The 26260-nt window shown below is 45.5% G+C and overlaps 2 protein-coding genes across 9 annotated transcripts in view; both read right to left on the bottom strand.

Annotated features, from left to right (window-relative positions):
* Positions 1–266: 266 nt before the first annotated feature.
* Positions 267–7293, bottom strand: TMEM106A (transmembrane protein 106A). Of its 2 annotated transcripts, XM_069541588.1 has the most exons (9): positions 7140–7244; positions 6760–6793; positions 5712–5938; positions 5116–5179; positions 3803–3956; positions 3083–3223; positions 2931–2974; positions 2206–2259; positions 267–1700 (listed from the first exon to the last, which is right to left on the bottom strand). In XM_069541588.1, exons 3-9 carry the CDS (start codon positions 5917–5919, stop codon positions 1580–1582), a joined length of 786 nt encoding a protein of 261 aa, XP_069397689.1. In that variant the 5' UTR covers positions 5920–5938; positions 6760–6793; positions 7140–7244; the 3' UTR covers positions 267–1579. The 2 variants fall into 2 exon arrangements, with proteins under 2 accessions (XP_069397689.1, XP_069397688.1); XM_069541587.1 differs by lacking the exon at positions 6760–6793 and having other exon boundaries at positions 7140–7293.
* A 113-nt stretch (positions 7294–7406) lies between these two features.
* NBR1 (NBR1 autophagy cargo receptor) overlaps positions 7407–26260 on the bottom strand; it is a 28200-nt gene continuing 9346 nt past the window's right edge. The window contains exons 6-22 of one of the 7 annotated variants that reach the window (XM_069603747.1): positions 22857–23051; positions 22466–22543; positions 21761–21975; positions 21114–21281; positions 20481–20690; positions 19531–19690; positions 19149–19439; positions 18242–18388; positions 17678–17753; positions 17047–17157; positions 16626–16790; positions 16333–16410; positions 14760–15177; positions 14221–14315; positions 13530–13587; positions 12668–12785; positions 7407–9180 (exon numbers count right to left, since the gene is read on the bottom strand). In XM_069603747.1, coding sequence (XP_069459848.1) covers positions 9007–9180; positions 12668–12785; positions 13530–13587; positions 14221–14315; positions 14760–15177; positions 16333–16410; positions 16626–16790; positions 17047–17157; positions 17678–17753; positions 18242–18388; positions 19149–19439; positions 19531–19690; positions 20481–20690; positions 21114–21281; positions 21761–21975; positions 22466–22543; positions 22857–23051 — 2757 coding nt within the window. In that variant the 3' untranslated portion in view covers positions 7407–9006. The remainder of the gene's footprint in view (positions 9181–12667; positions 12786–13529; positions 13588–14220; positions 14316–14759; positions 15178–16332; positions 16411–16625; positions 16791–17046; positions 17158–17677; positions 17754–18241; positions 18389–19148; positions 19440–19530; positions 19691–20480; positions 20691–21113; positions 21282–21760; positions 21976–22465; positions 22544–22856; positions 23052–26260) is intronic. The other 6 variants (XM_069603748.1, XM_069603749.1, XM_069603752.1 and 3 more) reach the window with 6 other exon arrangements.

The raw sequence follows: 26260 nt of genomic DNA, 5'->3' as shown, positions 1-26260 counted from the left end.
CGCAGAGTCAGACATGACTGCAGTGACTCAGCATGCACAAAGGAACCTCTCAGTGCAGTGTTTCTTGAGAGGAGCACTTGGGGGAGGTATGGGGAGGGTGGGGACACAGAACAAGAATATTAAGGTGGGATGGGACTGCAGGGATATGTAACGAGAGAAAGGGAGAGAAGTCAGAGAAGCAGGGCATGTTCCCAAGGGGCTCAGGGACTGAGGAAGAGACCTTGATGCCCACCTGGACATTAAGAAATAGGCTGTGAGACGGGGAGTGTACACCAGCAGCTCCCTTCCCAATTATAGGAGACCTTTATTTTTCTTTTTTAAACACTGTTAAGTATAGTTTAGTGAATACAATACAAATCCTTTACATTTTCCAAACTCCACAGAGCACAAGCTCCAGCCTGGACTTCATGGACTTTCATGCTGTTGCCAGCACCACTTTGACCCGTTACTCAGGCATGAAAGCGTGCAGACGGCATGAACTCCTTCCTTCCTCTTGTCCCCTGGTCAGCTAGTCATCAGGTTCTGTCCCCAGTTCCCTTTCTCCATCCTTCCTACTTCAAGTTCAACTTTCCCCACCATCCAAGCTCATCTCTCTGCTTGTCTGAGTGATAGAAACCATAGTAAAGGCGACTGTGGCACCATCTGACCTGTCTGTGTCCACTCACATGGGCTCAGGGTTGTGACCTCCTTCAATAAATACCTTTTAAAATGACTCTGGCTTTGTCTCTGTTTTTCCTGTGCAGGCCCAGAGGGTACCAGGTGCCTCCCTTCCCTCCTCTCCTTTTGTTCCTGCTGTGCAGAGAATAATATTGCTAAAAGTGTTTTATGGAGAAGAGAAGCTTTAGCTGCAGAATAGCTCTATGTTCCTGGAGACCCAGACCATCTATAACCAGGAAGGAGGCAGAGCCAAAGGGCCTTGGCCAAAGGGTGGGCAACAAGTTACCAGGAGAGAAGCAGGCCATCACCAACGATCTGTCACATGACCAAAGCAAAAGGCCCTGGTGACAGCACGGGCTGATCCCTAAGTCATTCCCATCACTGGGTGGAGAACTGGAAAAGGATCCATGGAGTCAAACCAGATAAAATGAAAGTTGTCTCGGCATTCAGGCAGGAAGAAGGCCTTCCCTGGAGGAACCAGGCAACCAAGGTGCTCAGCATAGGAAGGTGGGTGCTGCTCCACGCCTCTGAGGCAGCTCTGAGGAAACGTTGGGTCAGACTTTGCTCAAGACATAACCAGAGGCCTCTGGTGCTGGCCTCTAGAAGAATCAGGCTTCTGATCCTGTGGAAATCAGAGAGTGTGTGTGTGTGTGTGTATTTGTGTGTGTGTGTGAGAGAGAGAGAGAGAGACTGTGTGTATGGGTGTATGTATGAGAGAGAGACAGTGTGTAGGGATGTATGAGTGTATATGAAGTTAACTTCCACAGGAAGCTTCCTCTGCTGGGGGTGCATGGGGTGGGGAGGGTATGATAAAGCAGGGTTTTTCCTTTGGCAAAGTCACTATTGTCCTACTGGGCACCACGGAGTTGTGGGAGGTACAGACCAGGCCGGCAGGCGACTGGAGTTGAGGGCAGCAGACAGGTCACGGCGGGTGAGAGACCAGCAAGTGGGGCACAGACGTGTTTCCCCGGCAGTCCACATATTCATAGCTCTGGAAGACCAGCTGCTCGGAACGGCTCAGGTAGGAATAGGTCAGGGTGCCCCTGGAGAGGAAAAGCAGGCTTTGGTGCTGTGTCTGGGAGGAAGAGGAAAGCCTTGGCCCTGCTCTGCTCTCTGGGGAGGGCTGGCTTCCTGCTCTGTCATGGCTCCTGGGACAGCTGCCCCACCTGCCCCACCTGGGTCCCGGGCAGCACCACAGGTGTCACATCAACAGCTCAGAAGCAAGGTGGACCCTAGAGGAAGGGCTGGACCTGCCACTATCAAGGGCCAACAGATATATGGAGTCAGCTTGGATGACTTCCTTCCCACTAGGGGGAGCTGGAGTCAGGAGGTGGGAGAGGGGTACTTCCCTGGTGGTCCAGTGGCTATGATTCTGAGCTTCCCATTCAGGGGACCCAGGTTCAATCCCTGGTCAGGGAACTAGAGTCCACATGCCACAACTAAAGATCCTGCATGCTTAACCTAAGACCCAGCAAAGCCAAAATAAATAACTATTAAAAAAAAAAAAGAAGTGGGAGAGGGGATACCAGGGCTTCAAATCCTACTTACTGGATGTGCAAAAGCACATGGTGGACTTTGATTTCCAGCCAGGTACAGATTTTGCTGAGAAAGACAGAGAGGAAGAACACAGGACCACATTTCACACTGAGCATCCTGTCAGTTCAGAGGAGACCTGCAATCCCAGGCCCCTGGCCTCCTTTCCATGGGGAAGGCAAGGACCCAGGCCTTCCTGCTCCCTCTACCTAAGGTGAGCACTTCACTCCTCCAACCCCCACTGGCCTGGCCCAGGCATGTGCTGGCCATTCCCTTAGTAGAATACAGCGAGTCAGGCTGAAGAGCTCAAAGTCATATATTGTAAAAGTGAAAGTGAAAGTCGCTCAGTTGTGTCCAACTCTGGGACTCCATGGACGTTTACAGTCCATGGAATTCTCCAGGGCAGAATACTGGAGTGGGTAGCCTTTCTGTTCTCCAGGGGATCTTCCCAACCCAGGGATCAAACCCAGGTCTCCTACATTACAGGCAGACTCTTTACCAACTGAGCCACAAGGGAAGTCCCATATATTGTAAGGATTAACCCAATTCTAGCCTGGTTTTCATTCCAATCCTGCTCCAAACAGGAGGCCCTGAACACTTGCACACTGCAGACTTGGCCATAAGCGTGCAGGCTGAATGCTGGCTGCAGGGTTGCTAAGCAATCAAGAAATCTGGTGGGGGTTCAAACTGAGTTTCCAACCAGGAAGGAGGTGAGGAAGAAGAGATCAAGGGCTACTCACTATGTGTTTTCATCCCATATCCTGTTGGCCACTGCATAAAATATCTGTCAACCAAATGGTCATAGGGTTAGCCCCAGCTGCAGCTGCCCCCTTCCTCCCACCTGTGTCCATACACTTGCGGGGTGTGGGGCTGGCCAGGGAGAGGGAATCACCTGTTCACTGGCCAAAGAGCCGATGTGGAGGAGGAGGCTGTGGGAGACCTGTCCCACCACGAGGGACAGGTGCAGAACCTCGATGGTCAGCTGGGTCACAGTGATAGGGCAGTAATTGTTATTGGAGATATTCAAGATACTCTGGGGAGGAAGACAGGGAAGGGAGGGGTGAGAGTAACCATCCTTGGCAAGAAGAAGTCAACCAGTTTCAAAAACCCCCAGCCTGATTGAGCCCCACTTCCAGTGAGAGCTTCAGCTGCTGGGGCACCAGTGCCAGAGCCCCTTGGAGGGGTCACCTTAACTAAGACCGTAAAAGTGAAAGTGTTAGTCGCTCAGTTTTGTCCAACTCTTTGTGACCCATGGACTGCAGCCTGCCAGGCTTCTCTGTCCATGGAGTTCTGCAGGCAAGAATACTGGGACATTAAGCTGTCTCAAAATCCTGTCTCACCCTTCAAGGCTCTTTCTGTTCCCCTGCCCACCCGGAATGTCTCAGGCATACCACTCCCTAATACTGCTCTGGCCTCAATTCTAACCTCTCACAGTTCCAATCCTACACAATCTGTTAGGGGCTTCTCCTTAGGCTTCTGACATCCTCTGAGTGCCGTAAGATCCCTGGCTACCCATGCCCAAGGTCAGAACACGGGACAAGGGCTTCAGAGAAGTGGTGCCTGGAAGGTGGGGTTGGAGCCCAGGGGCACAGGGGCACAGGCACCCACCCACCGTTATGTTGAGGTAGACATTGGCCTCATCAGTGGCCACCGTGGAAGAGTTGAGGCCCACAGGCTGCACGGCGATTGTCCGGGGAAACAGGAAAAAGACGATGAGGGAGGAGGTCACCAGGCAGATGGACACTGCCAGGAACACGGAGAGTTTCCTGTGGGAAAGCAGGACCCAGGTAGGGAAGTGAAGTCTGAACACAGAAGCAACCTGGCCAGGGGTGTTCAGATACTCTTCTCTGTACACAAGGCTCTCCTCTGAGTTCCCCTCACAACTGGACACTTAGCTTCTCAGGTGTGGAGGACCAGCCTAGAGTCAGGGGTGGCCCAGAGTGGGGAGAAGCACAGGACTGAGAAGCCAGCAGCTTGATGTCCATCCCCAGCTCTCTGTACCCACTGGCCCAGTAACTCTGAACAACCCATTTAACTGCCCTAAGCCTCAGTTTCCTTGTCTATAAAATGGAAATCATTCATTGTACCTACCTACCTTGTACAATCTGTTATGGGCTAATTCAGGAAAAGCCACCAATCCCCAGTCCTGGTGCATAGTCAAAGGCTAAACCAATGCCAGCTATAATCACTGGAAGAAGTCCACATGAATTTTGAGAGTTCTGAATTTTAATACTCATATTCAGAACCAGACATCGTCTGTCCATCTAATTCAAAATTGTAATACGCATTAAAGAGACTGCACCTTGGTAGCACCTTCTAAGGGGCACTGCCAGATTTGGACTCTGATGCAGGGGTCAGGGAGGGCTGGGTGGTGGCTCCCAGATGGAAGCTGTGGACCCTGGGAGGAGGAGCTCCAGGGATTCATGTCAAACGACCCAGATGACAAACAGAGTCACAGGCCCCCACAGTTGAAACTCATGGCTGCCTCTGAGGTTCTGAAGGGTCCCAGGTCAGGGAGTAGCTGGCTTTCCATCTCTACGGGGAAGAGAACAAGCAGGTCTGAACTGCCACAGCAAAAGAAGTTCTTAGGAAAAATCACTTCCCCAAATCACTGGCAACTCCCTCCATCCTGGAAGGACTTGCAGAGTCAAGAGGTCCTCTCTGTCTTCAAAAGGGAGCCATGCTTCTTGGAAGCAGTGATGCTTTGGATACCAACTGACCTCAGGTGGTCTGCTGTGCTCTGAGATTCTTTAACTAGGAAAATCTGTGGAAACAGGGTGCTAATATGTCTGAGCCCAGTGAAGCTCAGGCTTTTGGAGGAGAACCAATGGAGAAAATTTAGTAGAGGAGGGCACATTGGGATGACAAAGAGGAATTGCCCCCATGGGCAATGCCTGAAGAACTGGGGTAGGAAGAGGGGCTTACGTGTGCCTGGGCTTCAGCCTCTGGTCCCCATAGGGAATAAGGGCCACCAGCTGCTTCTCTAGCTCTGTAGAGAGAAAGAGGGTGAGGAGGGCCACGAAGTGTTCATGACAAGTTTCCTGTACCAGCCTGCGAGAAGCACCCCTCCATCCCACAGAGCAGTCTTAGAAGCATGCCATCTCTGACCCAGGGCAGGACTGGGGACACTGGCTGTTGGCAGCTCAGATTTGCTACCTCTCGAATGGAGGTGAGATTTCATTAACATGAGTGAAGAATTTCTGCAAGTCACCACAAGTCAGAAAAGTCCAGTTTCTTTGGAGAGGCCATGGTAACTTCCTGAATCCTACGGCAGGGTTGCTAAGGAAGCAGAGAGGCTGGAAATCCCCTGGGGTTGGGTGGTACAACCAGGGCAGGAGGGAGGTCTCTGCAGAGAGCCCAGGGAGGGTTAGAATCTCCCTGGGCCAGCCTGAAACTGGGGGACTAGGAGCCGGACTACCTAACACCATCCAGGGAGACTCAGAGGGGCTTGGCGCTGGCCAGCTGGCTGTTAAGAGCCTTTCCTGGATCCCAGGCTATTTCCAGAGCCTGCGGCTACTCACCTCGAGGAATCTCCCCACTGCCCTGGCAGGTGGGACAAGTTACAAAGCCAGTACCAGCAGCCCTGTCACATGGCACACAGGAACAGAAAGGCTTGCTGTTGCCAGTGCTGGAGTAGCTGGCAGCCTTGCTGCCAAAGGCTGGGTCGGGGGGCAGGATCAATTTGTTCTCATCCTCCTGAGAGGTCAGCTGGGAGAATGTTGCACCCATTGTTCAGGGGTATTTTTCACTGATGAAGAAAGAACAAAATTCAGTTAGAGTGGATGCTGGGTGTCACTCTGGTTTTTTTTTTTTTTTTTTTTGTCACTCTGGTTTTAAGTTTTTGAGATTGGCAGGGGGCCCCACCACAATTTCACCAAGCTCAAGCCTAAGAAAGTGAAGGTATGGAAATTCAAGCAGTTACACGTGGTTCTCAGATCAGGAATCTCTGCATTTCAACTCCTCTCTTTATTGTAGGACAGCTCAATTCCCGAGAGGGAAAAGCAAAGCAGAGGTTATTTCACTTTAAGGGACTTTCATAAGCGAAAGCGGAGCATTTATTTTGTTCTGGAAAAGTTGCTGAGCTGTCACTGATTACCAAGGAAGGAAGTTAGATAGGGCTGGCTTGAGGGCAGCAACCAAGAGAGTCCCTTCATCCTCTGAGACAAGATGATTCTGAAGATGTCTATCCAGCACCCCGAGGCAGAAATGCCTGAGGTCTCCCAGCCTGGGTGTGGAAGAAAAGCTTCCATTCCTGAACCTGGGCAGGTACTGGTGTAATAGGAAGGTAGGGATTCTTTGGAACAAGAAAGAAAAAGGAAGCTAGACTGGCCACAGATGTGGCTTTAAAAGACCCTAAAAAGTTCGTGGAAGGGAGCATAAACCTCTTCTATGTTGCTTTCTGAGTTGGGATGGGAAAGAATGTCTGGGGGAGGAGCAACGTCTGGGTCAGTCCTTTATGAGGAAGAACTGAGGCTAAAAATCTAGATTCTCCCCTAGAGGGTGGAGTCAAATGAATGGGCATCCTGAGCTGAACTCTGACCTTCGCGGCTAAAATAAAGTGAGCCTCACCTGGCTTAGGTCTGAGATCCCGGGCTCCTCTCAGCTGCAGGAGGACGAGAGATTTTTGGAGTACGTAATTTTGGGACGACAGCCGGTAGGGAAGGGTGGTTCCAGAGTCCTAGGGGAAGCGAGTGCCCCTTTGGGGCAGGTGGGGAGCCGTGACTGTGGCCTACCCATAGCCCCAGCTGCTTTACGCCCTACTCTGAAGCTGGGCGTGGACTGAGAGGCTAGGATTTCATCGAAAGAGGATTTTAAGTCCCATCAGACACCCCGAGAGGCCGTTAGCAGAGCTCGGTACCTGCGTGTTGGTTTAGGAGGAGGAGGCACAGGAGGGGCCTGGGCCTTTGTCTCCCAGAGGAAAAGTAAAGGAATTTCTCAAAGCACCTTACCCTCTGGCGACCGCGGCGACAGAAACGCCTGCAAAGTAGAACCGAAACTGCGGGAGCCGGGTCTCGCCCCAACTTTTGATTCAAAGCCTTGGGAAGCTCCGCCCCGGCTCCTCCGAACCCGCCCTCCCAGGACCCGCCCCCTCCCCGCCCCCCCCCCCCCCCCCCCCGCGCCCCGCCAGGGCCCGCTTCTCAACACAGCGGCCAGAACGTTTCTCAGATCTTCAAAGGCCACGCGAGGTCCTGGACGAAGGTACCAGCCAGGGCAGGTAAGAGTTTCAAAGTTTATTTCACCATTCTTTAAGCGGTTACGTACAAGTACATTGGGACAGACGACTGGACCCTAACAATACGACTCAGATGGTCAAGGCAGATCCCGTCCCAAATCAACCCAATTAATTACACACAACCGGCCGCTCAGCCTCTACCCAGAAGGCCCCATAAAAACGTTTTAAATAACGAACAGACTGGTTGGCTTGCAGTCTGAATCCTGGCCTATTTAACAGCATTCAAGGGTTATACTGTAAATAAACATCATTATGGCTAATGATTACATCATCATTCATTGTAATACCAACCAGGTTATATAATACTATTATCCTTCCCCCTTCGGGCTGGGGGGGGGGGGGTCAGATTTCTTTTTCTGCAAGCAATTCTTATGACTAAAATCTTCAGTGTTTTTTGTTACCTCTACCAGCTGTACCCAAGACTCCTTTCTATTAACAGAGTGAGGACTTTGGACCTTTGTAAGCAAGCTCTTTCCCACTCACCTACCCTGGGGTTAAATTAAACCAGAACTTTTTTCTGAGTTTGCCGCCCCCCACATCCCAGTTTTGTAAAACAGCCTCTTTCTCTAGTTCTAAGTTCTCTTGAACAGATTTCAAACATTCAAGAGACATTCAGGACTTCCTAAATCCCATGTCAAAGCCTCACACCCACTCATCTGCCCGCTCCTGAATTTTACTGAGATTCACATAATAGAAGTTCAGTTTTCTCATGTTTCTATACAGCCCTTGCCCACTCTACTGTAAATAAGACCTGCCCCCGACATAAAGAAAAAGGGTAACTGTTAAATTTATTTTCCTTTAATAGAAGATTTTTCCCTTCTGTATAGGATTAGCAAAATATTTCACACTACCTAAATTTTTTCCCTTAAATAAAATACAAATGTATGCAAAATTGCTACAATAGACACTGTTCAACAGGTGCTGGTGGGTTAATTAGCACACTCCCCGCTCCTCACGCAGAAGTGCAGAGACATGGAAGGCGGATATACTTCAACGCATCAGTGGGGTCTTTAGAAAACAACAGTGCTGATTTCCAAGACTTGCAGAAAAATGACTTTCTACTTGAAATGGGAAGCGTAACAAAATTCCTATCACGTTCTAGGTGTCATTTTAATACCACATAGCTATTTAAGCTTGGGATAGGTTAGAGAAATTATGAGAATTCTGGAAAACAACTTCCAAGGTTAATTCTTTTTAAAAACTGACAACATATCCCCATAAAAACATCCACGTTAAGCAAAGAAAAATACTCAACTTCAGTACAAGCAGAAAGAAAAATGGTTCTATAGGAAGTTTAAGTTATACTCTTCAGTGCACTAAAACAGAGAAAGGAGCTTTATCCAAATCAACTGAAAAATGCTCTTCCTACAATTCACCTAATGACTACCGTGAAAATTTAAGTTCTAGTTTTTGATTTGCTCCAAAAAATACTGCAATGGCAGGTATTGTCTGGATAATTCAATGATGGGCTCTATTATAGATTCATCAGATTAAAAAATAACCAAGGGTCTCTACCCCATGCCCCAACAGAATAAAGATCATCTCTGAGCAGCAGGCAATGTTATTTAATACGAGGTCACTCCTCAGTAGCGGTGGCTGTACCAGTCGTTGTTGTTGACCTGAAGGAGTTCTGTCACCACCTGCAGGATGTTGTAATTGTGTTTCTTCAGCAGCCTTAGGTTCAACTGCCTGTCACAGAATCCCATTTCAAAGAGATGGGCCATCAGGGCCGCTGTCTGATCTTCAGAAACTACTGGCTGTGTAGAGTCAAGAAAAGCAGAAAAAGTTTCTGTAAAAATCTGTATTATTTTGTTGAGTAATTCTAATCTTTCCAGATTTATTCAAAACGCTAGGTAATTAGGTGCAAGACTATGGCACTCCTGTCCACCTAATACCAATGGGTCTTCTGAGGGGATAAGGACTGGGAAAACTCTATTTTGGATGAGGTATGTTTGTATCCCAAACCAGGTAACAAATGAACTGTCTTTAGAACTAGATGAAGGAAGAGATACAAACACACTCTGGAAACACTGTGAAGATAAAGGTGATCATGATGATGGGCCAAGAGCTGTTACCGGAAAAAAGTCTGGGAAATTTAATCAGATATGCAAAGAAGCCGGACCAGAAACTGCTCAGGAAATGATATCCTGGGCAACCTTCTTGGCTTTTTTTTTTTTAAATAAAGAATAGCAATTATTTATTGCTAATTTACTTAATCTTTTATTTTTACTTTCTTCTTTGGGCCAAGTTCATAACTTTCCTAAATCCTCCGAACACCTGGAACACCCTCATCATTTACTTAACAGCTGTGTTGAGTACCAATTTTCTTATTAAAAAAAAAAAAAAAGGAGACACAGGTTAGCTAGTATTTTGCAGTGTGGTTGAGTGGATTAAAGCTCAACATTCAGAAAACTACGATCACAGCATCCAGTCCCATCACTTTTATGGCAAATAGATGGGGAAACAGTGGAAACAGTGGCTGACTTTATTTCTCTGGGCTCCAAAATCACTGCAGATGGTGACTGCAGCCATGAAATTAAAAGACGCTTACTCCTTGGAAAGGAAGTTATGACCAACCTAGAGAGCCTATTAAAAAGCAGAGACATTACTTTGGCACCAAAGGTCCATCTAGTCAAGGCTATGGTTTTTCCAGTAGTCATGTATGGATGTGAGAGTTGGACCATAAAGAAAGCTGAGTGCTGAAGAATGGATGCTTTTGAACTGTGGTGTTGGAGAAGACTCTTGAGAGTCCCTTGGACTGCAAGGAGATCCAACCAGTCCATCCTAAAGGAGATTAGTCCTGAGTGTTCATTGGAAAGACTGATGTTGAAGCTGAAACTCCAATACTCTGGCCACCTGATGCGAAGAACTGACTCATTTGAAAAAGACCCTGATGCTGGGAAAGACTGAAGGCGAGAGGAGAAGGGGACGACAGAGGATGAGATGGTTGGATGGCATCACCGACTCAATGGACATGAGTTTGAGTAAACTCTGGGAGTTGGTGATGGACAGGGAGGCCTGGTGTGCTGCAGTCCATGGAGTCACAAAGTGTTAGACACGACTGAGCAACTGAACTGAATGGATTAAGAAAAGCATGTCAATATGTTGAGCACTGTCTCTGGTATTTCTCTCTTCTGTTCCCTTCTATTTCAGAGTAAGTTACCCGTCCTCCTTTCCAGGTTAATCCTTCTGAATGAACCTTACTTTGTATCTCATTACCTCTCGTCACCTCGGAAATATTTTTCTACTAATTAACCTCTCTCATTTTGATTGTTAACCTCCTTTGCTACTGGCTCACCTTTAAAAATGTCTCCCTCTGCCTTACATGTCCCAGCTTTCACGCTCCTTTTCCCTTTGTATAGTCCAGCTATTTGAAAGTGAGGCACAGTTGTACTCTTAAAGTTCTCTCTGCTCCTTCTCACTCCTCTGCAGCATCTGACACTGCTGGCCATGCCCTCCTCATTAAAACTCCCTTCCCTAAGCTCCAGTGTAGAACTCCCTTCCCTTCCTCATTCTCCTCCTAGTTCTCAGTCTTCTTTGCAGAGCCCTCCCTCTTTCCATGATTCTTAGAGGCTGCTCCTTCTTTTATCCATTCTTCCTGGAAATTTTTATCTAATCTGTGGCTCCTGTCATATCTTGTACATAAATGACTTCATTTCCAGGCCAAACTTCTTTTCTCTTTAATTCAAATGTATAAACCCAACTATACTCTGGATAAATTGACCTGGGTGTGTCTCAAATTCAACACCAGCCCAAAACCGACTGGATTTTCTTTTCCTCCTGCCCAAATATACCGTTCTTATATATCCTCTCTTAATGAATGTTACGCTGACTACCTAAACTAGAAACTTTTATCCTTGACTTCTTTTTAGCCTTATGGCCTCCAAGTTCTGCCATTTCTATTTCTCTTCTATCCTTCTTTTCTTCTTACATGTGGATTCTCAGCTGGATTTCTTAAGGCTCCCTCAGCCTCCACACTATGGAGGAGTGGAGTGATCTTACAAAGAACAAATCTGATCATGTTAATTACTTCCCTAAAATCCTTCAGAGGCTGCCCACGGGTCCTAAAATAAAATCCAAATTACTTAACACAGCATCCCACCTACATCACTGGTCTTTTCTCTTCTTTCTCTTCTCAGAATAAATTTACCTTCCAGGCTCACATTTCCAGATCTCTTTACTGGCTACTCTCTGTCTACCCTTTCTGTTGATTCCTGGCAAACACTTTTAGGATGACTTCAGGCATCATCTACCAGGAAGCCTTCTTGTGCTGCACTGTGGGGCTAATATCAGACTGAGGTGTTCCACCAGTCTGAGAAAACTGGTATAGTATCTTACACTGCACAATAAATGTGTTTTGGTTTTTTTTTTTTAATTAGATGAAAGATTCCTTAAATTCTATAGTGCTTTGCAATTTTCAAAAGTTTCGTAGACAAATGTCTGTTTACTTCACTTGTTTCCCACCACTCTGGGCAGGAACTGGTGTCTGATTCCTCCTGTAGCACTAGCACCTGGGAAAGCGCCACACACACACTAGGTCTGCAACAAACATTAGGTCTTTTTTCTTTCCTCCCTTAACTTAGCCAAAGTTATATAAGTGGAAAGTGGCCAAGTCTTTGTGTGTTAATCAAAGACTAAGTTTTGTGATACATATATCCAATGGAATTACTCAGCCATATAAAGGAACAAATTTGAGGCAGTTCTAGAGAGATGGATGAACCTAGAGCCTGTTATCCAGAGTGAAGTCAGAAAGAGGAAAACAAATACCGTATATTAACACATATACGTGGAATCTAGAAAGATGGTACTGATGAACCTATTTGTAGGGCAGGAATAGAGACGCAGACATAGAGAACAGACTTGTGGAAGGAGAGGGTGAGACAAATTGAGAGAGCAGCACTGAAACATATGTGTCATCATATGTAAGAAACATACATAGCTAGTGGGAAGCTGCTGTATAGCACACGGAGTTCAACCCGGTGTGACAACCTAGAGGGGTAGGATGGGGTGGGGGAATGGGAGGGAGGTTCAAGAGAGAAGGGACATACATGTACTTATGGCTGATTCTCGGCTGCTATACAGAACCCAACATACACTGTAAAGCAATTATCCTCCAATTAAAAGAAAACTAAACTTAAAGCTCATGCTTTCTACGATGATGTGCGACTCTCTCCAGCCCAGGCAGATGCCACTGTTTTTACTAGTGACTTGGATTTGGTTCAGGAAAATAAAACACACACTGACCTGTGCAGTGACTGGTGGTCCAGCAAACAAGGCCTTGTACGCAGAGGCAGCAACAGACAAAGCCCCCTTAACCAGTCCTCCAGCAATGCTGTTCCCGTGGTGGTGGTGGTGGTGGTGCCTGAGGAGGAAAACCAAGTTATCTCCCTAAGAAACGCTAATTATTACCTTCCTACAAGATAATCTGGGTTCTCATCCTGAAAGGAAATGAGATTTCCTGGAGGAAAAAAAATCAAATGTAAAATGAGCATGTGACTGTTTTCCTATCAGTTTTATAGTTACAAATCTAGGTTCGATGTAGGGCTCAGTTCTTACTGCTACAAGATATGGGCACTGCAGAAAACATGTCACTCTGGTTAGCATGCCAGCTTTCAGCCCCACTGGAAAATTAATGTGGTCAAGGGCGCCGTGAGGTACTGGCAGTGGATCTGCTCAGTTACCATCTCAGAGGAAACAACTCCCAAAGGAAATGTGATTTTCTGAACACTGTATACAGGGAGGGGCCCAACTTGATACTGCTTTGAGACGACTAGAAGCAGAGAGGCAGGTTTGTCTAAGAACAAGTTACAAGATGCACAATGGCCTGGACCTTCCTACCCTCCTTTGTTACTAAGCAGGAATTGAACCTAAGGGCGCTTCTTCCTGGTCTGGACTGGCAACACTCTTAAACATCAACGTTAGCCCTCTGCTCAGGGTTGCTCACGAGCTTCAGAAGAAATAACAAGAAGGAATGATGGCTCTCCTCCGTCACTCTCAGGAGGGGGCACGTGCTCTGAAAGGCTCGTGTAAGCAGGGTAACACTAGGACACTAGGAAGCAGGTAACCTGCTTCTGAATAAGAGGCTGCACAGGCAAGGTCCAGTTACCTTGAGTGGTCATAGCTCTTCGGTCTGCTGTTTACAAGTCCTGATGAGCCTCTGAGCTCTAAAAGCAAAAGAGCTGTTGGTTAGATGCAGCATCTAGAAATGCCTGGGATTTCCTAACTCCCAGCAGGGCTATTTCTGAGGCAGGTAACAATCTGATCACAACATTTCAAGCCTTTAATTGTTATGCTGCACCACATGCCATGTGGGCACTTAGTTCCTTGATCAGAGATTCAACCTGTGCCTCCTGCACTGGATGTAGTCTTAAATCACTGGACCGCCAGGAAGTCCAGGTTTTGTTTTTTGAGGAAGAGAGGGACGCCACTTTGAGGGTCTACTCACAACTCCAAGGTGCTACTCTCTTTTATTTCGTGGATGAGGAAACAGACCTTCAGATATTATCAACCTGCTGAACCACTGCAAGGTTACACAGTGAGCAAAGGCAGAGCTGGGGATGAACCTAGACTGGGCTGGTTCCAAAACCTGTGTTCTTTCTACTACAGCACAATGCCAGCATCTATGGGGTCTCATCTAATAAATATTAAGCTAGAAGATAGAACAAAAAGAGTAGGGGGGACGAGCACAGAAAAAGTCAAAGGGCAAGTTTCGCAAAACTGCCAAGAACCAGAGTGCCTACTTATACCTGGTTTCCATGAGAAAAGAGCACAGAGAGAAAGCTCAGGCAGGTCATTACCTTCTCTGATCTGACCAGGGACTGAAGAAACTTCTGGTACGGTAACTGGTAAATCCACTCCTGGGGAACCATGATGCTGTGCACTGGGAGGACTCCTTTCAGAAAAACATAATATTGAAAGTAAGTTGAGAAGGCACCTCTGGTAACGGTGGAGAAACAGCAAACAGGGCACAGCAGAGCTAGAGTCTCTACAGAGGTTTCGCACTGCTGATCCAGAGCACAAGTCTGCATCTAGGGATCAGGTGGGAAGGGCTCACTCTTCAGTTTTCCTCTTCAGCCACAGTCAAGCTAGAGAGACTGGCTGCAGTCTGGTCACTCCCCTGCTAATTACTCAGCTAATAAAAGTTAACTAAAGCAAGTATTTCTTTAAATCCAGGATCCACAAACACTGGGAAGTACAACTTTTATTCATCAGACTTTACTATGGGAAATCGCCATTTCCCCCGCTGACAGAGAAACAGGTTTTGAGATCAGGTTGAGTCCTCTCTCTTTATTCCACCTCTGAAGGAGAGCCCAGCAGAGTAGGGTACAGATGGTACCTGGGCAGCTGTGGCGGAGGCCCCACCACCTCTGGGGTTAGGGGCACTGTGTCCAGAGTCTGTGAGGTCATAAGGATGTCATTGATGTTGTGCCCCTGTGGCTGGTTGTCCCCTCCAGGGGGTCTCTCCCCAGCCTCGACTGGTTCCTGCCCAGCCTCAATCCCAGGCTCTCCTTCAGCCCCTCGCTCCAGGCTTGGCTGTGAGAGTGCAGAGCTGTACATGGAGTCCCCCAGGGGGCGGCTGGTGTCAAAGCACTCAGGCAGGATGATGATATAGTCCTCTGAAGAAGCAGAGGACTGACTCCGAACTTCATCTTTGAGCTCATCCTCTTCCTCCACAACAGCCTCTTCTTCAGCAATTTGGACAATCTCCTCCCTCTCGTCTGCAAGTGGTCCCTCTTCAGGTAAGGCAAATTTCACTAAAGGGTGAAAGCATCCAATTTTAAGGTACAAGCTAAGAACAGTCCCTCGTGCTTTCCCTACCCTATACCAAGCCTTGTGGGTCATGAGCTATAATTATGAAAGCCAGAGGAGAGGGATAAACCAAAGGGCCATATTCAAAGTCTGAAGCTGAAAAGAACCAAAGTTCATAAAAACAAGGTCAGCAGAAACAATAAAGCTTCTGAGAACACTATGACCCTTAAAACAAGGAGGCCCCTTTCCTTTTCCCCTTCAGGTGACAGCTAACATAACTGTCAGAGCAACCCCAAGGACTATACAATTCATGGACTTCTCCAGGCCAGAATACTAGAGTGGGTAGCCTTTCCCTTATTCCAGGGGATCTTCCCAACCCAAGGACTGAACCCAGGTCTCCCACATTGCAAGTGGATTCTTTGCCAGTTGAGCCACAAGGGAAGACCAAGCATATTGGAGTGGGTAGTCTATCCCTTCTCCAGTGGATTTTCCCGACCCAGGAATCAAACCGGGGGTCTCCTGCATTGCAGACAGATTCTTTACCAACTGAGCTATCAGAGAAGCCCCTATCATATTGGGATGGTTTCAAATTGAAACTGCTAAAGTAGCTAACAGTGCTATGAGAAGAGAAAACATCTGGTGCTAAGTACCGCAGGACTATATGACTACTTTTGACTCCTTTCCTCCTCCTCTTTGCAAAGTAATGAGTAGTCATGACAGAAAAACTGGCAAAACATGGATGAGTTGAGAAAAAAATAACAACAAACCACCGATAATCTTACTGAGACAACTACTGTGAACATTTTGGTGTAAGTTCTTCTAGACTTGGTTTAGACTTTTTTTGTTATCCATTTGTACTCAAGTGTGTGTGTGGAAATACATATATATTTTTTAAATACATAGTTTTAAAATTTGAGTGTTTGAATAGTATCTGAAATACGTGAAATTGGTTCTACCTATCTGACCTCTAGAAATTCTGCCACAAAGAAATTTATGACAGCAGAATTTAACCCTAAGAAGCTTTAGCTTGGTGCTCCTGTTTCTGCCCACTATTTCCTGACTGCTGCCCTTGGAGAAATGAGACAACTCAGCGGGTGGGGGTGGGGGTGGGGGTGGGAGGGCAGGGGAGGGTTCTCTGCTGAGGGGCTCCGTCCACTTACAAGAAGACTTCTTATTGCAGAACCCAGGCAGCACAGTTGGCTGCTGTTCCTCTGTGGCATACAGCTGTAATTCAGCCCCTGGGAAAGTGCAGAAATGAATTACGGGAGCTGCTTTGCTCCTGATGCACATGTAGAGTCTAAACGAACAACCATGATCCAACCTCTAACAAAGATTCCCGTCTCCACTCTCAGTAAAGAAGAGCACTTCTACCTGCTCAGGTCTGGCAATCGCAAGTCAGGCGTCACCCCAGTGGGGGCGTGGGGTGAGGTCCGGGAATTTCAGGGACACTCACTATGCGGGGACTTCTGTCTCCAAGGTGGTTTGTGATCCGGGGCGGCATCCAATGTAAGGGATCGGATGACAGTCTCACACACGAACTGGGTCCCACTCAAATCATCTTCTGGTTCCTCCATGGAAGAAACATTCTCGGCCTTTTTCTTTACTGACACTGTGGAATCTGGAAAGGACAATTTTTGTCTGCACTTGGTGTTTATAAAGTATTGCAGAGCTTTCTCCAGTCATGTCCCCATGCTGATATGATGCCAAGGAATAGCTGCTGTCTGTGCTATGTGAAGGTAAGGAGACTTCAAAAAATCGGATCGTTGGAAAACCCGTTCACACACCAAGGTAAGGTTAGTAGAAGGTATGGATAACAACAGGGCGTGGTATGGAAGGGGAGGATGCAAATGCTTTACAAATATTTAACCCCTTACCAGGAAGTGCTTTAAATCCCGCCCCTTCACTCTCTTCCTGTATCTGCCCCAAGCCTGGCTTCTCTATTAAAGGACTGTCATGTGGCAGAGGAGACATGCAGGGAGTCATATCTGGAGAATGAAGACAGGAGAACCATCAACCAAGAAAAAGCATTGCATCATCAATACTCAGTGTCCAGAAGCAGCAGCTTCTAGGTTTCCTGCCTCCTGCAGAACTAAAATAAACCCAGGTACGCTTCAAGGCCTGTTGTAAAGAATTTCTCCAGACCATCAAGTACACAAGTATCTCAGACAGGTCCATCAACACAGGAAGGATCATAAACAGTTGTTTGGCTTTGGAAGACCATGGCCAAGACACAGAACCATGAATGTAAAGTAACAAAGGGACACAAACGCCTAGAGAGAAACGGAGAAGAGGGTCCCTTTATGGTGGAGAAACTCTGTACAAACTTGTTGCCTCTGACGGACAATAGGGAAATGGAAAATGGGCCCATGGGTGCAGTTTTAATATCACATTGTGGGAGAAATCCTTGCCTACTAATATCTCCGAATGACATAGTCACTACCAGAGTCAGGGGGGCAGTACTATTGGGCCTGTTAATAAACAAGGTGGACCAAATGACATTCTTACCCACAGGAGTGTTGTGGGGCACTCTCTCCAACTCTTGGACAATATTGATATCCAATAGCTCAAAGGACAGCAGATCCTAAAAAAAAAAAAAGAGGGGAGGGCATGTTAGGCTACTTGCAACACATGCTAGAGCCATGTTTTGTGTTAAAGGCCACTGAGCTCCACATCGTCCTAGATGCAACTCATGTTCAAATTCATGCCTCATCTCAGTCAAGTGAGAACAAGAAGAGTTAATGGGAACCAAACATTCAAATAGCCACTGGGAAGAGAGAGAGCAGATGCAGTGGGGGTGAAGGTGAACCAGTTAGGCAGAAAGAAGAGGCAGTGAAGGGGAAGTTGTGGGAAGCACAAGATAAATTTCCAATTCAAACAGGAAACATTTAGTTTAGAAACTTGCTTCCATTGGAGATGTTCCTGCCATTTGACTCATCTCACTAGATTAGAGTGGGCCTATCTCTAACTTCCTGGGCACCACCGATGGCTCTACCCGCTTTCCTTCAACAAGTTAAGAACTTGTTCCCCAGGGCTTTCTGTCCCTTCCCCTCAAAATGCTCAGTCTTCCACCTGGGCAGTCAGAAGATCCACGGATGGGATGTAGAGCTCCCTCTTGCTGGCAGCACTCTTTGCCTTCTGTGGGATGTGGGTTCCTGTCCCTTCTGTCTGCTCAGTTGTTTCACCGGGCAGAATTTCTTCTTTACCCAGAAAAGCTTCCTATGGAGAGAAACCATTGGGACACATTTTCGGCCCTCAACAGAACTCAAAAAGCAAGTTGACGGCTGCCTCCCTAAAGTCAAATGCACTGTATGTAGTAAAACTTTTTGTTTTAATTTCACACTTTTCTATGAAAAAGCTGCAAAAAGAGTACAGAGAGTTTACTAATTACCCCCTTCATCTAGCTTCCCCTAATGACAGTAACTTAGATTAACCATAATAACAATAGTCAAAACCAGGACATCATCACTGGGTAACTTAAATTTAAGCAGTAAATAGGGAAGTTGCCTTTAAACATGCACAAGACTTCCCTGGTGGTCCACTGGTTAAGAATCCACCTGCCAATACAGGGGACACAGGTATGATCCCTGGTCTTAGAAGAACCCACGTGCTGTGGAGCACTGAACTGGTGCACCAAAACTCCTGAAGCCCATGCTCCACAACAACGGAAGTCATTGCAGTGAGTGCACCGCAGTAAAGAGTAGCCCCCACTCACAGCACTAGTGAAAGCCTGTGCATCGATGAGCCAGTGCAGCAAAAAATAAATAGAACAAAAAAAAAATCAGAAAACTGCACCAAGTAACAAGCAAGGTTAAGCACTGAGGGACACCTGCACTCAGATCCTTAGGACACACAAACAAAGCCCCAGAAGACTAGGCCCAATATAAGCATACTGACGTGTTTGGGGGGAGGGGAGAAGCTGGCCTTTCCAGGTTTCTGGAGGATCCACCAGCTGTGAACAGGCCCTTCCAATGCTCACCTCTTGCTGGCAGGTGAGATCATCACCTCTGCTTGAGCTGATCATGCTCTTTTCACTATTATCCGGGCTCTCTGTGGAGGGGAAAGGATCCACTATGATGCTGCACCAGACCCGAGGCCCGAACTGCTGGCCTTTGTGAGAAAGACGCCAATGGGAAGTGTACGTCCCCTCCAAGGTTGGGGCAATGAACTCCACAGACACAACTCCCACATGGCCAGCCTTTAAGCAGGGAACCAAAACATCTTTCTTTTCAGTAGAAGCCAAAGTCAGGTTTCCCCACATGAACTTGAGCTGAAAATATTAACAGGAGAAAGAAAGTTTGTCAGTTTTAACACTCTGCCATCTCAACTACTTCACATTCACATTTTGTGGGGAAAACTACCTTTGTGTCTGTGCTCCACTTGACATTTCCTGTATTTTTCATCCTCCAGTGTTTGATAAATTTGGTTCCTGGCTGGAGGTGAGTCCCATCAGGCAAATTCTCATCCACAAACGCTGCACTGAGCGTTGGCATAACTGGGGCACAGGGTTGCAGAGGGAGCCTGAATAGAAATTTAGGTATTTAATTACTTGTGTTGGGTGTGATGTATTCTGAATATATAATGTGTGGTTCAATATGCAGACCGTGACCCTGGAGGGCATACTAGTGCATCTGCTTTATAATGGGAATTCCCTTACAGTCCAGTGGTTAGAACTCGTTGCTTTCACTGCTGAGGGCCTGGGTTGGATCCCTGGTCTGGGAACTAAGACCCCGCAAACTTCATGTGGTGCAGCAAAAAAAAACCCTCCAACAACAACGAGAATAAACTACAAACATTTTTTAAGAAAACAAGCTGACCTAAGGAATTCCCTGGCAGTCTAGTGGTTAGGACTCCATGCTTCCACTGTAGGGAGTACGGGTCTGATCACTGACCAGTGGACTATGATCCTACCTGCCATATGGCACAGCTGAAAGAACAAAACAAGGGGACCTGACTCCTAAGTTAAAAAGCTATGGTGAGGATAACTGAAAGGGTCCATAAATACCACAACTAGAGCTGGGCTCTTAAAACATTTGTTCCTTCTACTTCAAATCCAGACTGCCTCCAGTGAAGAGAGATTACACCAGTTTCTGAACCTTACTGGTTTCTGTTTTTCTGAAGAAGGCAACAATGGAAGTGTCAAAGATAACTAGCAAACCACCCTTCAAGAACACAAAGATCAGAAAATGGGAAGTTTTAATGGTTTGAGTGTTAGGAGTTAGCAATAATAAATAAGACAGAAGTTGGCTTAAGTTCCAGTTTTAGATGGCTGGACCTAAAGCTCTGGCTCCTGCCCTGGCCCTGGGCTTACATCGGGGTGTTTGACTGCAGCAGGCTCTCGGGTCGGCCCAAAGGAGATTTGGGGTTCTGCAGCCCATGAAGCGAATTCCATAGATGAATCTTCCTGTGGAGTTTAAGCTGCTTTTTAAGTTCCTTGACCTCTGCTTTACGCTGTTTCTTCTCAGCCCGCAACCTTTGCTTTTCTGCTTTAAGAAAGTTCTTATCAACTTGCTTCTGGAGCCTGTGAGATTAAAAAAAAAAAAAAAAAGTCTTAAAATACAAATCTCACAAATAAACCTTGAAGCTATTCTGAGCCACCTGTGGTCTTCATCAGCATCTGCTTCTAGTTTCTTAATTTCTTTCTGCAGTTCTGGTTTATCTCATTAGCTCCAGATAATTATCCCTGTCACCGCCCATCAACTGGAAAGGAGCTGGAACTAAGGAGACTCTTCGGTCTTTTTTTGGCTGTGCCACACGGCTTGTGGGAGCTCAGTTCCTCAACCAGGGATCAAACCTGTGTTCCCGGCAATGGATGCGCAGAGTCCTAACCACTGGATGGACCACAAGGGAAGTCCAGGAGACTATTTAGTTTTGTGATCCCACTCTGTCACCAAAACCAAGAAGCCAACCAGAGAACAAACACCGCATATATATATGGTTTTACCTGGCCTGTTCCAGAGCAGCAGGAAGACGAGGAGTAGAGAACCTCGAGTGAGAAAATGGTTCAGAGGAACCCACAACAGGTCTCCGCAACTTCAGCAGGACATGATTGGAGTCATGGGCATACGGCCCAGATTCACAATCTTCGCAGATATTGTAGGATGAGCAGAGGCTGTGAGGAAAGGAATGGCACAGTAGGAAGGACCTGAGGTCAGGAGATATGGACCCAGACTTCCATAATATTTGCTCTATCACCACTGAGGTGGGAACCTGAGCATGCCACCCACACGTGCCAAGTCTCAATCCTCATGAATCAATGAAGATAGTGACACTTCACCTATATCTACTTCAAAGGACAATCTATGGGAGGAAAAATATGAAAGCATCTGGAATAGGGAGACAACCCTTGGGGATCCAATTTTGTTTTGGGGAACTTAATTTTGTCTGGCTCTCTCAATTCAAATGTATATCTGAACACAGCAATCTAATTACTCACTCTTCAAACAGTTATTTTCTCTTGTGGATGAAGAGTAGCTTGTTTTCAATACAGAGCTGCTGTGTCTGATGCTCAGAGTAAGTACACCCTTTACCCCCCCAGAACATTAGAACCTCCCGCTCTAAGGGGTGTTCATTCCCAAGCTGTTGCTTTACCTGCACTGGTAGCGCACACCCACGATGCTCCTTTGGCAGCTGCAACAAGCAATATGCCAGCTGAACTGGTTTTCTGGCAAAAACAGTGTTTCCTCTGAAACAGGCATTGAACCTTCTGAGGGACACGAACCTAAGGATGGATGCTGGAGGACAAGCTTCTCGTGTAATTTCTGTTCAAGCTTTTCAACCGTTTCTTTAACCACTTGCTCTCTGAACTAGAATACAGAAGAAGCGGGGGGAAGAGGGGGTGGAATTCTCTCAGTTCCAAGACTGGAAAAAGGCACGAAAATATAAAATAAACCTGAAACCTCACCATCTCTGGTATAAGAACACAATAATCAGATAATAGATACAGAATGAATGGACAGAAACATAGGAAGAAAAAAAGTCTAATCCTTCCACAGCTGAAGCGGCTTCAAAGCAAGTATCAAGAAGCCCTTTGATGAGTAAATTTCTAATACTTCCTTCTCAAGGACAGAAATTTGTCTCTTTCCCTTACATACTTAAACTCACCCCTTTTTTAGTACATCACTGCAAAAGCCAGGAACTTTCTTGACTGGAACTGCTGTAGTTTGGAAATTATTAGCTACCATTCTTTGTTCACCTGTACCAGAGGCAGCAGCCCTCTGGAGCTAGCTTTCTATTTCGTCAACAATCCATCTGTGCCAACAGTGCTGCTAAACCCAAGCTGCAAAGAACACTCACTGTCTCTAGGTAGCTTGTGAACCAGTCAGGGGGCTTGTCTTGAGGCTGGTCTGGATTACGTCGAGCAGGTGGAAGCTGCTGCAAGTAAACACAAATCCAAGATACTTTTTTTCTTCTGTTTAAAGTAACTGTCCTATAATGTATTATCTTGAGGTTTCTTTTGTCAAATAATATTAATGTATAGTTTTTAAAAATGAGCACGAAAAAGTATAAGAAAAATGTCACCCTATTCATGGTCCTCTCCAGAAGTAACCACTGTTACCAGTTCAAAAAGTCAGACAGAGACAGTCACAATTAACTCCCAAACCTCTGAAGAACAGCTCAAATCTTAGACCAGAGACAATGAAACACAGGTCAGAAAAATCATAGAGATAGGTCATTCCCTTCGTACCTGTGTTGTAGGATCCTCTGGGGTCTTCATGTCTGACCCCAAGACTCTCACCAGTGAAGAATAATGTGCAAGGGGCTTCTTTCCTGTCCTAGCAACTGGTCGTTTTTCTGTTCCAATGGGGGGTGGGGCTTCTTCAACAACACAATACCCTTCATGGACTTGCATCTGCAGCTGGTTTCCCTGCTTAACTGCCATCTGAGAGCATAAGTTATGAAATAAAAACAATATTATGTGATTCTTCTCCTAAATAAAAATTCAAAGCCACAAAAAAAGAAAAGGTATGGGAACATTTGCTGGAAAATATCATGATTTATGCTTCTTTGTATATCTGTAATATTTTTTTTAATATTCTTTTATCTTAGAGGTAAACTGTCTGCTGATTTCCAAGACTATACCTATTCCTCAAAATGATTTCTTTCTTTTTTGGGGGTGGGGGGAGTATTTTTTCAAACTTTTTTATTATGAAACATTTCAAACATACACAAAAGTAGAAGGAGTAGTGCGATAAATCCCCAAGGATTCATGCTTTTTTTAAATTAGGTCAAATGACAAATATGCTAATGCTCAGCCTGCTGTTTCTTTGCCAAGAATGTTAACTAGGAATGGTTTTGTTAAAAATGAAGTTTTTAGTGTAGCTCTTCATTAGGTGAGATGTTTTCATTAATTGGGTTGATTTTTAAAAATTTAAGTGTAATTGACATAACATTAGTTTCAGGTGGACAACATAATGATTTGACATTGGTATACATTGTGAAATGATCACCACCTTTGTCCAGTTACCACCTGTTAACTGGTTTATAATGTAGGACTCCATTTACGGATTCTAATCTCAACTTAACAAAAGTCAATTCTAAGACTCAGAAAAGTTAAACTTATGTCCCATAGGTAAGTCTTTACCTTCCCACTAAGAATAGTATTTTGGGAAGCATGCTTAAGTGGTCACCTCTTTTTGAAGAGAATCTTCTCAAACACTCTATTTTTAAAAACTCTACTTCAAAGAGCATTTGAGGTTTCAAGAAGGTACTCCAGCATCCAAGGAGAGATTAACGGTCAAGTCTGTGGGGTTCTAGCTCCTCCCACTTGTTACCCAGTGACAAGAACTGTTCTTTATCTGTTTTCACACATTAGATTTCTGAAGATTCCACTTAGAAACAGCACTCTGTGGCCAAAACATCTGAAAGCTCTTATCTTAGGTGAGGGATCAGCAAAATTCTTTTCTTTAACTAAAGTATAGTGGATTTACAATGACTCAGGGCAGGTGTAGAGCAAAGTGATTGCAATTCATATACACACACACTTTTTCAAGTTTCTTGTCCATAATAGGTTATTACAAGACACTGAATATAGTTCCCCATGCTATATAGGAGGTTCTTGTTGTTCAACAAACTTTCTTAAAGGGCCATATAAGAAGTATTTTAGGCTTGTAGGCCATTCAATTTCTGCTACAACTACTCAACTCCGCCATTGTGGCACAAAGGTAGCCAGAGACAAAACATGATGAACAGGCATGACTGTGTTCTAATAAAGCTTTAAACATGTGGCCAGGGTAAGGTCAGCAGCAAGGTGGTGAACAAGGAGTTTTGGGACATATGGCAAATGAATTTTACCGGTCTGATTCAGAAGTAAGAACCTGAAATAGAAAACGTGGTGACCTAACCACCAATCATCTATAGACCTCTGTGGGTAAAATTCACAAGGAAAGTTCCCTTCCTAGCAAGGGAAAGCTTTACATTTTGAAGAAAACTAAAAAGCCAGCAACATACTAAGAAATTGCTATGGCAGGAGATGAAGGCTTAAACCTCACAGGAATCTCAATTCACAGATTTATATCCTGATCATTTGAAATATCTCTAATTAGCTAAAGAGGAAAGATTCAGGAAGCAACCTAGAAAAGTTACCAGTCCTTGTCAGAACTAGAAGTTGACCATCCTTTGTCAGAAGGATGAGTAGATCAACATTTGCTAGAACAATGTAGTACTGGTCAGGCTTTGTCTGAAGAACTCTGAGCTTTGAGCAGTCTCAGCCAGAAGAACAATGTAGCATAAGAGTAAACTCTCCTGCTATTCCAAAGAAAAATATTAATTAAAAGAAAACATACCAAAAAACACAGGAAGAGGGACTTCCCTGTGCAATGAATAAGAATCCATCTGCCAATGCACAGGGCACATGGTTAAATCCCTGGTCTGGGAAGATCCCACATGCCATGGGGCAACTAAGCCTGTGTGCCACAACTACCGCGCCCACATGCCTAGAGCTTCTGCACGGCAACAAGAGAAGCCACTGCAATGAGAAGCCTGTGCAACCAAGAGTAGCCCCCTGGAAACAGAGACAGCCCCCCATGAAGCAACAAAACCCCAGTGCAACCAAAAAATAATAATTTTAAAGCACAGGAAGAATGTGAACAAGTACAAGATAACTGTGCTATTGAAGAATAAGAATTAGGAGGAAATAAGAGAGAAGCTCTAAAGCTTTACTAAAAAGGCCAGTATCATCTTTTTTTTTGGCTACACCATGCAGCTTATAGGATCTTAGTTCCCTAACCAGATAACCTGTGCCCTCCACGGTGAAAGCTCAGAGTCCTAACCACTGGACCACTCAGGAATTTCCACCAGCACTTTCTGGTGGAAAGGATTAAGATATCTGTTGGCTATTGAGTTCGGGTATGTACTACCCCTCCTAACACTGAACTAAATTTGTTAACAGAAACTGGATTGCTAAGCTATACTGAAAACATTTAAATACTGTTTTTGTAAAAAGAAATTATATCTAAATACATGATTCCTTTTCTTCCTTTCGCTTTTTATTTTTGTCCAAGCTGCAGGGCATGTGGGATCTTAGTTCCTCATTCAGGGATTGAACGTGAGCCCCTCCTCTCAGAAGCATGACGGCTTAACCACTGGACCTTCAGAAAGTCCCTCCTTTCTTTTTTTAACTGAGGTATGGTTGATTTATAATACTATATGCTTTCAGGCGTATAACCTAGTAATTCATAATTTTTAAAGATCATATTCCATTTATAGTTATGATAAAATATGATATGGCTAAATTCTCCATTCCTTGTAGCTTATTTATTTTATATATAATAGTTTGCATCTCTAAAGCCTCTACCCCTTTCTTGTCCTTCCCTACTGGTAACCATTAGTTTGTTTTCTGTATTGGTGAGTTTGTTTCTTTTTTGTTATATTCACATTTTACTTTTTAGATTCCACATATATGACAATATACAGTATTTGCCTTTCTCTTCCTGATCTATTTCACTGTGCTACGTTCATATTGTTGTAAACGGCAAAACTTCATTCTTTTTTATGGCTGACTAGTATTCCTGGACTTCGCTGGTGGCTCAGTGATATCCACCTGCCAATGCAGGAAATGTTCATTTGATCCCTGGGTCAGGAAGATCCCTT

This window comes from Ovis canadensis, chromosome 11, assembly GCF_042477335.2.
Source record: "Ovis canadensis isolate MfBH-ARS-UI-01 breed Bighorn chromosome 11, ARS-UI_OviCan_v2, whole genome shotgun sequence".
Lineage (NCBI taxonomy): Eukaryota > Metazoa > Chordata > Mammalia > Artiodactyla > Bovidae > Ovis > Ovis canadensis.
Note: the sequence above shows the minus strand (reverse complement) of the source record. Positions and strands in the feature narration are given on the sequence as shown.